This window comes from Manduca sexta, chromosome 15 (genome assembly GCF_014839805.1).
Source record: "Manduca sexta isolate Smith_Timp_Sample1 chromosome 15, JHU_Msex_v1.0, whole genome shotgun sequence".
NCBI classification, from domain to species: Eukaryota; Metazoa; Arthropoda; class Insecta; order Lepidoptera; family Sphingidae; genus Manduca; species Manduca sexta.
Window position 1 is genome coordinate 12,827,134 of NC_051129.1, and position 18,027 is coordinate 12,845,160.

Consider the following 18,027-nt stretch of genomic DNA (forward strand, 5'->3'; position numbering starts at 1 on the left):
TCGACATCTTGACTGTGGCTTGCTATTGTTCGTTTTGATACCAGTGTATCTCCAGCAGTGGTTTTATACTGTACTGTTATCAGAGTTTATGGAAAATCCGACGCAACTGGTCTCACTTCCCTAATTTGATATTGTGACGCATCGTTATGTGCCTATAGTATATTTACTGGTTTGTTCTATAATTAGAAACAATTATCTGGATCACTTATCTGTTGGTTTTGAAGTTATTTTCTAGGTTATTGAGATATAAATAAAATTATTTATATTATAGTATCTTTTTTCAGTTTAGTTATTTATTTCTAATTTTTATTTCGAAAAATCTCCGGTATATAATCAGCTCGTTGTATAAAGTGTCATACTACAAGTCCATCTAATCTGGAAGAGGTCACTTTTTAGCTATAAGACCGCCTATTTCAGCACGTATTTTGTAGAAATATTATAATCGCATTCATTTTGCTGTATGTGATTACAATAATGTGTTTTTATTCATTCAATTTTATTCCGTGCAAGCCATAACAACGTAATTCTTGTATTCAATTGCTCGAAGTTTTCAGTTGTTCATACATGTTTTGTAAAAGTGTTGAGACCAAAAAAAATAATTTTGAAAGTATTTATACCGAAGGTATAAAAATTATGCATTTTTTTAACATTACAACTTAATCATGTAATTAAATTATAGATTTCCTGTGTCTATTTAATATTTATGAAAAAATATTTAGATGACACGAGGAACATGTAATATAACGTAAAAAAAATTTTTTTGCAAATAAAAATAACAGCAAGGAAAACCGGGATTTTTGGAGCAACTATTCGTTATTCATCGATGACTTTTGGCACAAATTTTAGCAGTCAAGACGTATACATGATATTATTTATTACCGTAACATCAAAATCACCCTGTATCGAGAACTTGTTGACACAAGCGTGCCAAACACTGTAGCTAATAATTAACTACATGATAAACTTTAACCTAAACTGATTAACGTTCCCAATTTGTAAAAACCCGTGCTGTCATGTCCGGTCATTATATTGAAGTAATTTTTAATGCACTATCGCAAAATAATAAGACTGAGTAATCTTGTTAAAAACAAATACAACCATGCGACCTCATCAACAGTAATCTTTATATTTCAGTATATTTACATAAAACCGTAATGCACTAGTAACCTAAACCTTGCTCAAGAATTGCACTATCATTTTGTAAAAACCATACAAAAATCCGTGCAGTAGATTTGGAGAAAATCGATCACATACAGACTGACAGCTTTTTATATTATGTATAGATAAATGAGCACAATCTTGTGCGTTTGCTAGAGGCTCTGCCTATGTTGTGTTCATACCCGAGAAAAAAACGCCAGTAGCAAACAGCAATAATGAAATAGTTATCAAAAATAAATCGGACAATTGCGAGTTGGACTCCCGCACCGTAGGTTCCGTACAAACTTATAGTTAAGGTATTTAATTACAATTTTTATTTTCCTCCGACGATTCGAAGACGTGTATAATTCTAAAATGTAGGTACATATTGCAGTTTTGACTTTTCGGACGAATAACACCTCAGCCTAGTGACCATGGAAGCGGTAGCCTTCGAAACGAAATACCCGAGCGTTTGATATAAATTTCAACTTGATACTTCTATGCATTCCTGAGAATGCGATCTTGACTTGACGGACTACAAAGTGATCCTACAAAGGTCCTTGTCGAGTTACATCACCCTAAAAATCGGTGTAGTACTATAGACTGGCGCGTACAAACAAAAAACGAACAAACTATTCAACATTAGATAATATTACAACAATAATCATTTTATTAAATTAATTTATCTTAACTTAACTCTTATTGGTCATTGGGGTTAAGTTGATAAATAAGTCAAGAGTTCCACTAAGAGCTGGGATGCTGTTGTGTTTCTCATTCGAATAGATACCGAGCCTACACGAATTAAGTAAGGAACAACGGAGGTTGTAAAAAAAGTAATTTAAATAAATTTATACTAATATAAAAACCTGAAGAGTGTATTTGTTTGTTTAAAGCACTAATATCAGGAACTACGAAACCGATTTGGATTTTTTTTTACAAATAAGAAATTATATTATTCTTGAGTGCTATAGCCTACTGTTTATCTGGGAAAATATTTCTCCCGGAAAACATTTTCACGCTGCCATATCCGCAACCAGATCTAGTTTAAATATAAAAGAGAACTGCAATTAAAATACGTGGCCATTAGACATAAGAACTGAAAGGGATTTTATATAATAATGTATTAAAAAGAGTATGGAACTTTAATAGGTACATTGCAACGTCGGTGCATCATGCCCGATGAGTAAGTGACACGTTTGCTCGTGGTAGGATATATTTTATACCCGCCCTGATAACGACCACCATACACAAGGTTTTAAAACCCACCACACTGGCCCACGTAAGTTTGTCGCGTTCCGGGATCAGCCTGTGTTTATGCGGTTACAACAGGCCGACATAATTGTGTCGACTGCTGAGTGGTAATCATTTCTTGTCAGTCGACATTCTAGTGGATCTCACTCCACTTAACATTAGGTGCAGAGGGGTCACTTTGCCGAGCACGTATAAAAAATAATAATAAAATTCGGCTTTTGTCCGCGAAAACGTTATAACTCTGGACCCAGCATAACATCGGGGATTGTCTCTCCTTATAAAATTATTCCACTAACCTGAGCAATCTGATCGAACCTCCCGAAGAGTTCGTTCAAGGTCTTCACCAGGTCAGAGGCGCTGAGTCTCTCAGATAGCGGAGTGAAGTTCACAATGTCGGCGTATAGGATGCTGACGTTGTTGTGTCTCTGGACGTGCATCTCGTGGAAGCGGGTCTGCTTGGAGCTGTCGGCGCAGGCATCCGCCATCTTGAGCATGATGGACCGTTTGACCTGAGAACAAGATGTATCAATATATAATTCGTCGGTCTAATTAAATATATGACTGTCTCGGTGGCGTAGTTGTACTGCATTCGCGGTATGGCAGTACTCTGAGGTCATAGGTTCGAATCCCGGGTCAGGCAAAATGATTTTGGGTTTTTCTGGTCAGTATCAGCCTGGAGTCTGGAATTTGTTCCCTATATGGCGATAGGCTCTTATCACATCATGTGACGGAAGACTCTGGACGAGCCTATTGTTACATCTGTACAAATTCTGGACTCCGTACCAATACTAAGAAATAACACCCAATATCACTTTCCGGGGTTCGAACCCGGGACCTCAGAGCAGTGTCGTATCGCATACACAATATAACGCCACCGAGGCAGTCGAGTATATTATATCATTTAATTTAATATTGAATACGAAAGCACACAATCCAAGTATATTAACAGCAACAAAAATTCGACAATTAAACCACGATTGTTTGATTTAAAGTAACGGAAATTGAGTTCAAACAAGACTGCAGCGGTTTGCGGACAAGAGTCTCGTGCAATCAAAGGGATCCGGAAACATCCAGTAAATACTGTTTAACCGTCAGTAAACGATCCGTCGTATTTCAAGTACATGAGTTGAAATAGCTACATTAATATTAAAAAAAGTAATTATCCATGAATACAGAAGAACTCACAGCCCGTCAATTGTTAAATGATCACTGAAGCCCATAAATATCGTATTTTTTCTTTAAGGATATTGCAAGAAGCCCACTGCACTCGTTGGTAAGCGAACGGGTCCAGATAATATCGGTTGCCGAGAGATCATTATCCATCACCAATCGCCACAATAGAGGAGTGACCTATAGCATAACCACCACAAAATACTTTTTTTTAAATTTTATTTGAAGGTCATAATGTAAGACGGTCAGAGATTGGAGAGAAGCCCATCTTAAAGTACATAGGTGTGTAAAAACGCACCGTATTGGAGATATATACGAGGTTTTAAGAAGAATCAATTACCTTCCCTCAAAATCTGATAGCAAAATATATTCTATTAAATTTATATACGTTAAATACAACCTTATATTAGGTATATGATATGTGCAATAACACTCACGCCTACCCCTGAACAGGGAAAAGCTTGATGATATGTATCATATTATGTAAGTGTATGTACCTCGTAGTATTATTACAAGGCAAGTGCTATTAAAGTTTCAGGCGCCTGATCATATTATTAGAGCAATACCTCCATAGCGACATAACATATTTTTATTAGGAATTTCGAAAACGCCTGATAGTAAATGATTTGAAATTACCTAAGGGAGACTATTCCCTGCCAATGACTACTTAGGAAGAATAATAGAAGGTAAGTGTTATGCAAAGATAAGATATATAGAAAGTGCTATGCCAAATTTTAGAGCTGCCTGCTAGTTTGTAATTTTTTTCAGGGACCAAAAAGGCGACACCGCTAAGGGTTAAATATTCTTTTTGGATAATGTTTAAACCTTATAATAAGAGTTAACGGGTTTATATCGGGGTGATTTAAATAAGATCAATTTTTGCATAAAACATTTTACACTTTCATTAAATAGGTATTTAGATTAATCGGGAATATTTAACGTTTAACTTTTATTAGCCCAAGGGTGAACCTACAAAGGGGCTAACCAAATGAAAGATTATTAAAACAACCGGTTATCCTTAACCAATTAATGTTCCTGGTTTTTTCATGTAGTTGCCCCACACTTATACATTACCTATAAGATTTTTATCAGGCGCTTTAAATTTTCCACTCTTGCCACAATGATTTAATACCTTTAGCTTTGCTTGCGACTCTTTCAAAGAACAGTTAAAGCACTCAGGTAGCCTATAATGTACCTTCCATTACAGAATTTTATAAATTTCAACAGTAGTTTTGGTTATTACCTCATAGGTTACTTTACCTCACTTTAATACATTCAAGAAACGTCATAAAATATCTGACTTTCTCGACGGTGCAGCGCACACGGTAGACCAGCCGTGCTGAGGTTTCGAATTTGGTTTCTGGATCGGGTCGTATAAAGATTATCTACAATACCAGCACGGAATTTGGTATTGTGTCCGGTGATTGGTAATAAGCTGCCGAAATGTAATTATTTTACATCTCTGCCTAGCCCTAACAGAAATAGGCGTCATATTGTGCATGTATATGTGAATGGATAAGTAATTATGGGAATTACCCTATTCGTGTAAATCTTTATCTCTAAACTACAGACTGAATGCGTTATATAAAATATGCTATTTTGCAGGAAAAAACGTCAGTGAGTCAGATGCCGCATGTATTAGAATTCCCAGGAATTGCGATTTACAAGGCGACGAGACATGACAGGGCCCTTATTCTGTATGATAGTATAAACGCGTAACGCGGCCGTGTCATGTTATCTTCGAGAAATGTGCGTGAAATGGTATTCTGTAAGCCAAATCTCTATAGTCCTAAACATGATGCGTTGTGTTAAGTGCTTGTTACGCACTGTTAAAATAACGTGCGGGATAGAGAATAAGGCCCCTGATATTTATTGTAATAACGGGGTTTTATTCATTTCCATTTTGTTTATTGGAAGTCTAAGTCGAATTGCATCATGTTGGCATACATTTACCTTGACTACGTGTAAGTTTGGGGAATAACGTAGTTAATATACTAGGTTCGCTAAACGGCGGATGGCGCGGGACGACGACGCAACGCTGGACAGTTGATAAAATTTAATATCTTGAACTGCCATAAGTGCAACTATGTTGGCCTGCATGGCTACTTAGCTATATTATTTTTAAATTTAATATAGAATCAGATGGTTTTGGCATTAGAGAGGGTGGATGATAGGAGACTGACAAACAGTATGTATAAGGCGAATGTGGACGGGAGGGCCGGTAGGGGTCGACCGCATCGAAACTTTAAATGTTAGATATCTGACATTAGTAAAGACTAGGTCAAAATATCCTAAACCGGCAAGAATGCGTGAAAAGTTTAATAAAGGTGGAGGAAACGACAGATGCACGCCAGAATCGTGTATTGGCAATCCATAGTCTCTGGCTACCCTTATGGGATAGATGCATGAGACTATGTATATAATATATATACGTTACATAGAGCGAGCTCTATGTGATATATTCAATATTAATATATTACAAACTTCTCACGTCCCGCCAATGTTGCGTCGCGCCGTCTTGCTCACTGTTTGTCGAAACCATAAGATAATTGCGTGAATACGCAATCTTCGGAGACATATCATTACTTATTCTTAACCGACTTCCAAAAAAAGAGGTTCTCAATTCGACTGTATTTTTTTTATATTTGTTACCTCATTACTTTTGACTAGGTGAACCGATTTTGATGATTCTTTTTTTATAGTGTGCTAATGGGCAAATAAAAACATTTTGCGAGAGTCTAATGGCGAACTGAACGGACTGTTGAGACAGGAATCACAGGTTCAATTCCCGCTTGCAAGTAAACATGTCTGTCTTTTAGTGCGCATTCATTGTTTAGTCACAAATATCTGGGAAACGTTGCTATATCGGTGAAGGAATAATCGTGAGGAAATGTGTAGGTATATCAACATACAAGATTATATTAATATTAAACTATAAATATCTAATAGATAGAGTGATCATCTCCCGTCAGTAGACGCTCCATTTGGACCATACTCCAATCACCATCAGTTACAGTGTGGCCATTTACTGTAAACTTATAAAAAACCTACTACTACTGGCAGTTTAACCATAAAAACATAACAGAAAAGCTTGAACTGGTTTTCACCTCTATCCAAACCATTCTATATAAAAAAATGTCGTTGTGGGCCACCGTCATACCACGACCACTGACCAATGTCACCCATTTATCGCGACCGTAATACCGCAAACTGTAAAACACGAAACTACGGCAGTAAAGTGATAATTGAGTGTCAAATTCTTTGAAATATTATGCCTTATTAGGAGTGTTCTTATTAGAAAATGGGTAGGAGTTGTGAGGTGAAAGTTGAGAGGTTTTGGGATATATACAGTCTCACTTATTTGTTTTAGCGGTAAGAGGTGGTTAAGAATTGCTTAAATAGCTATTAAAACATCACCGGTTTCCTAATTTAAACCTTATTAAGATGCAAACTGGCGAGTTTTGACTTACAGCTTTGCGAGTAAACTTGTGTTTTAACTAAGCATAGTTATGGGAAACTTTTGTTACTAAGACTGATAGGAAGAAAGAACTATTTATTGCTGGCAATAAAACTAAAATCAATAAGAACGTCTAGATATAAATAATTAGTCATGTTTCTTAAGATAAATAATAGGAACTGAAATACGAGTTACGTAGGGATAATTTGATGGCACCTTGTTTTATTATAAGAAGTAAGCCAGAAATTACATCTAATGGTAGAGGATTACTGTGACATGAAATACATTCGCAACACAAAAAAAGTAGTCCATACATTGCCAGCTTTACTGTTTGCATTTGAATAACCGAAACTTTAAAATACCCTAAGCCCAGAAATAAACTTGCATACTTTAACCACATATATTTCTGTCGACCCGGTGGATGGTGTAGGCCTTTTTTCAAAACTAAAAATATGTTCAGATTCTACTTTAGTGGACGTCATTAGACGTCCGAAAGCCTCTGCTGTTAGAAATCAAACACACTGCATTATACATTCAATATTAACATGATTATTCTATCGTAATCAGATCTCAAGTTGTCAGTATTCAGCAGGAAAATTTATATTTCAACTAGGTGTTCCTCGCGGATTCACCTGTTTGGAAAGTATTTCCTGCTTCAACAGTCCCTTAATCACTAGCCATAGCACTATCTGTACGGCGCCAGCGCATAATCAACGTAAGATAAAATATGCTCTGGTTACAAAACTACATTGAATTATGACCCTCCTTATCCGTACATATTGTAAAACAAAGTCCCCCACCGCGTCTGTCTGAACGGTCAAACCTACCGACCGGATTTCGATGAAATATAGCATGGAGAAAAGCAACAAGTAGAAAAAAATATATAAACGCAGCTTTTATCCTGGAACGACTCTTTCACGCGGGCAAAGTCGCGAGCATTAGCTAGTTTATGATAAGTTGGAAGAGTCCTATAATAGCGGGATGTTCCATAAAAAACAGCAACAAGTTTTCGGCGCAGCCAGCCTACGTGATCTAAAGCGTGTTCCACATGGTAATCAGTCATTCAAAACAAATCACTACCGGTTGGAGCGACGCGTGCGCATCGACGCTGTAAAGGTCAAGTGCGATTAAAACTCCCACGCGAAGGGTTCCGTCACAATATTGCGCTTCCAACAATTGTGTAACGGGATGTTCGTCCGCATTTCCTTCCTGTTTAAATGTTACGTGGTATATTCCTTACAAATAAATATAAATCATAATTTACTAGCTTATACCCGCCACTCCAACCGCATTACAATCTTTTCAGGATAAATGCACTGCTATATATTATCTCTGGATAAAAAGTAGTCTATTGCACTTAGAAGTAATATAGCTTCTTATTAGTGAAAAAAATCAAAATCGGTTTAGTAGTTCCTGAGATTATCGCGTTTAAACAAACAAACTCTCCAACTTTATATATTAGAATAGATTAACATTTAATATTAGTATAGAATAAATATTACATGAATTGTTTATGTATTGAAAAACATACAAGGAAAATATAAAAAAAAATATTCATTGAATGTTTAACGAAACCAGTCATTATAGTTATTTTCCTTTAAGGATCAAAACAGGGACAATTGCTGTACCTAATCTGAATCATCAGACTTTCCAGACGTTGACGTATAATGACGTCTTTCGTTTATTACAAACTTTTATTTTTTGAATCGACCTTAATAATCAACTCATTGCGCTGTAGCTGCCTTTATTTTGAATAATATATTTATAATAATAATATTTATTTATTCCAATTATTGGTACATAATACTTGTTTTCTGTTATCCGCATTAGCCTTTGTCGATATATCGTAGATATTGGTTATAATTTCACATGTGTATTTGAATGTATCCTAAAAAAAATATATTATAAAGTATATTTGTGTATTATAGTGATATGAAATTACAATTTAACAGTTTATTGCTCCTTCTACTCGAAGTAACATCTAGTTCTAAACTTGCCTTATTTTTAAAGGCCTTTCTAATAAAAGTCGTCGCATTAATAAATAAGGTTAAGCCAGTCACTTTGTTTCCCATATGTAAATACAGTGATTTTAACATGTTTCCTAATAAAAGAGATTTATTTATTTTTTTCAATAAATTCGTTACCCTTGTTCATTCTTCAATAGTAACAGCTCTAAATTTGGTACTTGACTGCATAAATATATTTTTAATATAATATAAAAATATATGTGCCAATTTTTTTTTGTTCTTACTACACCCAAAATGGGTTGATTTTCACAAATAAATGTCATTGTGGTCTTACGGCTATTTACAATAAAAGACCCCCATACGATGAAAGGCCCGAGATTAAACTGATTAAAAAAACTCATTTGTAAGGTTTGTCAAAAAGCTTTATTTCGGTAGTTTCATTTTCGCGACGGATCCAAAAACGATTGGGGTCATTTACTGAAATCAGTGGGTGACGAATCGAGGAACCAGTTGGAATCATCATACTTAAATCGGCTATTGGATGAAAGTGTGGCATTGATATTGTGATGTCACATAATAACATCTAACACGAGACACTGACCAAAAAACCGACTGCAAATAAGAACATCGATACCAACTAATAATACTTTTTACTTTACCTGTTGGTTTTATAGGGCGAAATATTGAAAAAGAAATAAAGGAGGAATGAGGAACACATTTACAAACGTCCGCACTGCTGCGTAAGAGCGATAAAGAGTTGCCAGTAAAACAAAACAGGATGACAATGCAACAGTGTTTACATATTATAACTGGCAATAATAATTTGTTTGTTATCATAAAGCTAACATTACCTACTTCATTGTAACTTTGTGGGTGTGTTCCTACCTCGCTATTATTGTATTCATAAAAAATTAACCGTTCAAAATTGGTTTATAAACTATATTTTATAAATATGCATTAGAAGAATGAATTCAATCCGCGTCGGTCGATGGGTTGACCGTATATGTACGGCGGGGCATTCCTAACAGAGTTGTCAACGGATGACGCACAGAGACGTCGCAGTGACGTCTGCAATAATGCAAATAAGTAAGGGGAAACTATAACACTTATAAAAGAAAGTGTATTTCGTTACTCTTTCATGATTTTTTAACTGACCCCGCAGTCAACACCGGGGGAAACCTGTGAATGTGATACTTGAATCTCTAGGCTTAGATGCAGGTACCTGGAGGAATGTAGGAGGGGATATTTGAGAAAGGAAGTGTGCGGAAAGGAGGAAGAACTCTCTTAAGATCGGAGGAGGAGAGAGGCCGAGTGCTTAGGGCCGTGATAAATCTCCCTCATGCATGGACGGGCATTCGGTGTGGAAACCGAGCACAAAAGAATTGCCTCGGGGGAAGCACTGTCATCATATTGACGCCGACTACACACACATAGATAACTTGTTATTACAAACTGCAATATGACATATGAAAATATAAAAGCATCATTTTCATAAGCATCATATAGGATATTCTATGGAACATCGTTAAACAACAAACTTCAATCAGTGCTGACGCGATACTAAAGCCAGTTGTGCTAATTATTTATGACGCAAATTATTTATTAAAGTCATTGCCCTTGAGAATAAAAACCATAAGCGTATTTTCATCAAATTGAGCATACAAGTTGTAAACGTCCATATTAGGCATTTTAGTTGACTAACAAACGAAGGTTATTTGACCGATATGTACACGAATAAATCACACCATTCACAACACCTTATGAATGACAAGATGAAATTACTCCATTGATGACGTACCACGCCCACGTAAAACATCGGCCACACCATTTAGAACCCTAAACTCTAATACATTAGTACGTTTGCGTTTGTCTAGTCACCTGGAAACGTCAGATGGATGACGATTGACAATTTTTCAGTAATTGTCGTGGAAAAACAGTGTTGTGTTCACCAGAACCATTACGAAGTCATCCGACTGTTATAATTGCTCGATTGTTTTATATGGTCTTTTATTTATTTATTTGCACTTCATTTACAAAAATTTTACATAGGCCGACTTAATGCCGTAGGCATTCTCTCCCAGTCAACCTTAGGGTGGAGCAGAGATAATCATGATAGGTGCATTGAAGAAATCTGTTGCGGTGAGCAAATACAAGAGCTTACTTTTAATATAAACTGTCCCATAGCTGGGTGCGGGCATCGTTTATTGAGAGGGCTCAGGCCTAGTGCTGGGCACAGGCCTCAGTTACTGAGAGGGTTAGGCCTTAATCCACCACGCTGGCCTTACTGGCTCCCACTTACCATCAGGTGCAGTGAGGTCTTTACTCGTAAAAAGGAAGTGATGATGTTATGATGATATGATATGTAGGTGATGACACACGGTATGCCCAATCGATGTGCTAATGAGTGGCGAGTAAACGACCTCCGTGCGGTGTACGTGCCTACAGACATGATACGCGCTCTCTCACCCAATACATGAATATTCTTAGATTGAATGATTTACGTAGATTTTATTAGTGACTCATATAATGGACTTGAGGAAATTATCAACTCGCAATCTTCGAATCTCACTGACAGTTTTTTCGTATATTTTTTTGTATTTCGCATGCATAATCAATTACCGAGTTCTGGGGTAACAAAAATAAAAAAAATCACGTCAAATTGATAACCTCATCCTTTTTTAAAGTCGGTTAAAAAGACTACAGATACATGTGATGTGGAGCGTACCATTTGCATATTATAAACAAATTATAATCTCAACTGAGATGGTCTATTTTATTGCATACCACAAAATTTTTAGTTTCCTATCATTAGAATAGAAACCGGAATACACAGTTCACAACTAACATATTGCCGCCAGACAATTACTGGTGGTAGGCGTCTCTTATGTGAGAGTTCGCCTGGGTAGGTATGACCGCAATGTCTATTGCTGCCGCCAAGTACCAGTGTGAAGTCACTGTTCGGGTTTGAAGGGCATTGTAGCCAGTGTAACTACTGGACATAATAAGACATAATATCATATTTCAGGATGACGAGCGCAGTGAAATACCAAATAATACTTTGTAATTCAAAATGTTGGATGGTGTTTCTACTGTTTATGGGCGGTAGTATCGCTTACCATCAGACGAACGGCAAGCCCATCTCGTCGTTCAAAGCAATAAAAAAAACTGTGATGTCTCTAACTATACCTAAATTATAATATGACGTTCTATCGAGTTTTTAATAAAACATCCATCCGCGAGATAACAGTATCACAACGGGTAAACCCCCATATAAAAATTATAATAAAGAATTCCAACTTCACGGAAAAAGAATCATGAATGTCCCCATATAAATGAGAAACGTATGAATCATACCTATCGTCAGACTATTATCGCAAAGTGTTTTTTCTATTGACAAAACTTTATGTTTTGCAATTATTAGGTAACTGCTGACATTCTGGTTGGAATATAAAATGTACCGTGATTATATAATCTGAATAAAGTTGTTGTTCTGCGCACATGATTCTGAGATATTGACGTAATATAGTGGAAAATAAATACACTCCTATTTCCCCAACTCCTATGTCCCAAACATAACATGCTGGTGGTAGGATATATTTTATATCCGCCCGGATAGCGACCACTGAAGACAAGGTGTTAAAACCCGCCATAGTAGTTCACGTAAGTGTGTCGCGCTCCGGTATAAACTTTTCTATATTCGGTTCCAATAGTCAACATAATTGTGTCGATTGCCGAGGGGTGATTACATCTGGTCAGTTGATATTCTATTGGACCCCACTCTACTTACTATCAGGTGCAGTGGAGTCGCTTTGCTGTGCAATTATAACAAAATAAATAAAAGCGACTCTATACTGTTTAACAGCGGATATAAACAGAACTCCTGCACTCTATAGAACTGTTTAATATTTTTCCGATAACATATTTTATAATCCGAATATATTATAAAACTAAGTCCCCCGTTGCGTAAGACTGTCTAAACGCGATAAAATCCAAACGTACCGAACGGATTTTGAAGAAATTTTGTATGGATTAAGTTTGAGACCCTGGAAAGGACATAGGCTATTTTTTATCCCGGAAAATATATACCGGGACTTTTATCCCGGAAAACAATCACGCGAGCAAACCGCGAGCGAAAGCTAGTAATAAATAAAATGCATTATAAATTATATTATTGCACGTTTCGTGTATAAAAAAACTATATGCTAGCAATCGACCTTACTATCGTCCTTACACCGACCCTGCAGGTCACCACTCAAGCCACCATCACGTTATACCAAGGTCAAAACTTTCTTGCGGAACAACTGTTATGACATTGTATAAGGTCATGTTTACCTTCAAACCTCATTGTATTTGCTATTGTCTAACGGAAATAGCTTCCCCTTAATTATATAATTACCGTTAAATGATGTTAATGATGTTTTGAAATAAGAAAAACATCATTAAGGCTGAACTTCTAATTATATCTGTTTGGGTACTACTGCATTGTATCAACTGCAAAGCTATAATCTAACAGCACTATTCTTTTCGGGTTTATTCCCAAAGAGGGAGGCAGAGGTGAGACCAAGGCACTCCCTTTTCGCCATGTGCGTTCCGGCTAAGACGTGATAGGGGGCGATCCTATCGTTATATTCGGCGTAAATTCCAGATTCGACACTGACATTGAAAAAGAAACAATAAACCCATCCCGGGTTTCGAACCAGGGACATTTTTTGAATGATAAGTATTATGCATCACCTTACTTTTTACTTTTTTTTTGTTGCACTTCTTTTATAATTCGTGGTTCCGTCTTGCAGTGTACGAGACAATAGCTCACCATGAAGCGAGGAATTTCACAGCTTGTCATTCGGTTGAACACAAAGACAAAACAAACTGATTTATGAGCTTTATAAAAAATCACGCATACAATTGTTTCATTGCGTTTTGATCAGGTAGTTACAAATTTCTCCTCCGCTCGGTTCTTTAACAGCTGTGTGAAGGCAGATGTTTTCCAAATGTTTGTATTGTATGCAGCTGATTCTACATTTATTGGTATGCTATCTTATACAGAGTTACAACTGCATTTCAATTCTCCATTCAGAACGATCACTGTTATATTCCGATTTGAATTAGGTGGGTCTCTAGCTACATTCAATTATCCATCTAGTACCACTTTATAAGTGCGACAGATTGTTTAGATGCTTGTATGTTTTGGTAGAAATATATGCAATAATCTTGTATAGTTTCCGATATTATTAGGTACACAGATAGATCAATAATTAACTATAGTGATTAATCACATAGACCAATAATTCATTATGCTGTTTAATGTCTTTGACTAAGGCTTACTTTTTTACTGGCACAGCAAAGTGACAACTGCACTTGATGGTAAATGGAGTGGGGTCTAGATCGAGCATTGACTGATGAAAGAATGTCCCTCGCCAGTGGACACAATTATGCCGGCCTCTTAAAAACCCGTGAATCTCGGAAGTCAGAACGCGAAAAAAAAATTCGTAAATCTTTGCACAATCCCGCCATAACTCGTGCGCCGAAAATGAAACGAATTTTCAATATCGTTTGATAGGAGCAAGGTCTTAAACCTGGTGCTAGTTTTAAAACTACCGTCTGGCAAACGATCAGTACAAAATAACTTTACTGGTGGTAGGTCTCTCATATATGAGCGTCCACCTGAATAGGTATCAACTATCACTTATTCGTACTATCACTACATCTGCCGCCAAGCAGCAGTGGGTAGTCACTGTTGTGTTCCTGTTTGAAGGACATTTTAGCTAGTGTAACAGCTGGACATAATAACACTTAACATCTCATGCCTCAGGATGGCGAGAGCAGTGGAATACCAAAAACACTTTGTAATTCATAGTGTTAGGTGGTGTTTCTACTGTTTATGGGCAGTCGTAACGCCCATTAGGCGAACGGCAAGCTCATCTCATCATTCAAAGCAATTAAAAATACAATCCTAGATTAGCAAATAAAATAAATGATCTTGGTATCATAGCGACGCAGGTCACGAGAGAAGCTAAGGTTACAAAGCATGTGATGCGTTTTATTTCGTACAAGGACGCCCATTAACCTCCGCTAGGCAATTCTCTCATAGATCAATTAGTAACACGCTTATAATTGCACTACATAAGTTTTAAATAATAGTATTATTATTATTTGAAGGTATATCCAGTGCGAATGAGGTCTAAGGATGCCGAGTGCATAGTGAGTTCATTACTCATTGAACATAATATTTCTGTTCAATTGATGCTAATTGTAAAATGTAGGTAGATTTTGTAACTGACTTTTCGAAAAACCTACACGTCAGTCCGCTCCGTGACTATGAAGGCTGCAGTCTTCGAAACGTCAGAAGAAAATAATAATACAAAAACCGCGAAGAAATAAAAAAATACTATTTCGATACCTAACATAAGAAATGATCATGTAAAAAAGCCTGTCGCTATATATGTATTTGTCTACATAAAACTATATAAAAATGTATATGAAATATACTCGTACTTAAACCTATCTAAAGAGGAAATGCGTTAACTGATACGAATTTAAATGCTGATAATAGGAAAATAAATTACGAAACATTAAGCCATGCGTCGCATTTTAATTCAGCTTAGAGTTTTGTACATTCAAAGTGTAATGTTATTCCTATAAAAAGTTTAGCCAGTATAACACACCTCTTTATTGATTATGTAAAATATTTAACAGTAAAAAACTGTAGAATCCTATTTATGAATTTCCAGTAAAATACGTTTATGTCAACTTCCAACTTCTTTGTATAAGAGTAACGGCCCCTTACAGTTCATCGGCCTATCTTGGAACGTCCCATGCCTTGGTTTTAAATCGTTTACCCCTTTTTATCAGTCGTGAAGACAATGGCTCGTTGGCAATTCTTGCAGCTTTATACTCAGGTCTATTTCATAATATTTATTATAAGGAACATACATATGATACCTAGGTTCATACATATAGTAATGTTACGCAAAAACTATTGCATTTTCGTCATTCTTTTTTATCTTGATTCTAAATATTGGCAGAGCTATTTGGTTTTAAACTCTGTTTTAAATTAAGCGTGACTAAAATAATTAGCTATGAGTATAAAATCATTAATGACGTACTTGTTATGACATGGTTCATCAAAAGGAAATTATGTTTTTATAAACATACAGGCTCAACATTGGTTACAGTATTACACAATAATATTGTATTTTGCTAACCATGTACTCTGAAATGGCAATTCCATTCGAAATATGATTCATAATAAAAAAATATATTATTTTACATTTCGTGGTAATGTGACATAATACAAGGTGACGTTCTTGCACCAGGAACCATAGACAAAAGATAATAACAACAACTCTGTATTAAATACCGTCCCACTGTTGGGCACTTGCTACTGAGAGGGTTTAGGCCTTAGTCCACCACGCTGCCCTAGTGCGGATTGGTAGACTTCACATACCTTCGAAATTCTTAAGGCGAACTTCTCAATTTGCACGTTTCCTCACGATGTTTTCCTTCGCCGTTAAAGGAAGCGATAATTCACAAAGAATACACACATAACTTTAGTCAATTCTGGGTCAAAGGCCTCAAGATTAATTACGCGTAAAACGTTTTCACACCGAGAAAACAATTGGCAGAGTTTTTACGACCAATCGGTTGTAAAAATTAATCTCCTGTGGGTTCCAGACAAATCTTGTTAAATACAAAGTAATGCCAAAAATATCAAAGCCCTAATAACCACTAATCCCGAGCCAAATACACTGCCTTATACGTTACAAGCTATACTTACACTGATAAAGAGTGTTGTTTGAGCTATGTTTAACCGTTTGAGGTACTTATTTAACTAAATAGACTGGGCATCAAACCTGCGACTTCCTGCCTCTTCTTCCTGCATCATTATGCAAACAAATTGCACAAAAATGATATCAGACGCAACACTTCCTCGCTTCTTATGTGGGAATTTATATACAGATACTTCTGTATATTTTTTTATATTATATTGCTATTCTTTGTCATATTTTTTTATATTTTATTGTTATGTCTGTGGGAGTTTTTTATATGAACTTAAATAATATTATAATTATTAATTAAGTATAAATACGTCATAACAGAGTTGTTTTATTATTACATATTTAACATGGCCGTTATATAATAATATTAGGGACTAATTTTAATTGTCTGGTTCCGTCTTTATTGTAATATTTATATAATTATTGTTATACTGAGTTACAGCATAAACTGACAGCTCAAGAAGTAATAAATTTGCATACAAGTACCTAATGTATGAAGGTATGGTTCTTAGAATTTCTTCCTAATGTCTTACAAAATTGAGTTAATTATTCGTCATCACACTTTTATTATTATATTTTAATCAGTCTAAATATTTTGTTTTTAATATTGTTGACTATTGTTTTTGTTTGCATATCGTTATATAGGCCGGATTATATGAAGTAAGGAAGTTGGCGAATTATTTTATCGCGTTGTCTATATCATTATGATTTTTACCTTGATATAGCATTGATATTGATCGGTAAAGTGGCGATAACAATCGAAAGATAACGATATGGAGATATAAATAAAATATATTTCCAAGATTTGTACGTAAGTTAAAAAGAAATATTGGTTTACGCGTAATTTTCTTTTTAGGTTATTTTATATTTTACAAAATTAAAATGCAAAACAGATAACAATCAAAAACTAACAAACTAGTTGACCCGACAGACGTCCCGTCTTAACTATGAATTTGCAGCGCGCATTCTGTCAATCGCTGTAATTAACTTTTCTTAAATTTTCTAACGTTCCGCTCTTTTTTCTTTTATAAGATCCTTCTCCTGCCAATAACAAACACAAAAAAAAAAGTGAAATCGGTCCAGGCGTTCACCCGTGATGGCGTGACCAAGGGAAATGGGGATTCATTTTTATATATATAGATTATAAAATATACAAACATAAAACTAGAATGTATTAATAAACTTTGCGCCCTTATACTAGATAATTTCTTAAAATTCGGATATATATGATTCTACAATATGACTGAATTGATTATGATGCGAATTT

At 35.8% G+C, this 18,027-nt stretch overlaps 1 protein-coding gene across 2 annotated transcripts in view; it reads right to left on the bottom strand.

Moving 5' to 3' along the window:
* Window positions 1–18,027, bottom strand: part of LOC115452886 (adenylate cyclase type 2) — a 210,285-nt gene that overhangs the window by 35,865 nt on the left and 156,393 nt on the right. For both annotated transcript variants that reach the window (XM_037438848.1, XM_037438849.1), the window contains exon 6: window positions 2,685–2,897. In XM_037438848.1, the coding sequence (XP_037294745.1) occupies window positions 2,685–2,897 (213 nt within the window). The remainder of the gene's footprint in view (window positions 1–2,684; window positions 2,898–18,027) is intronic.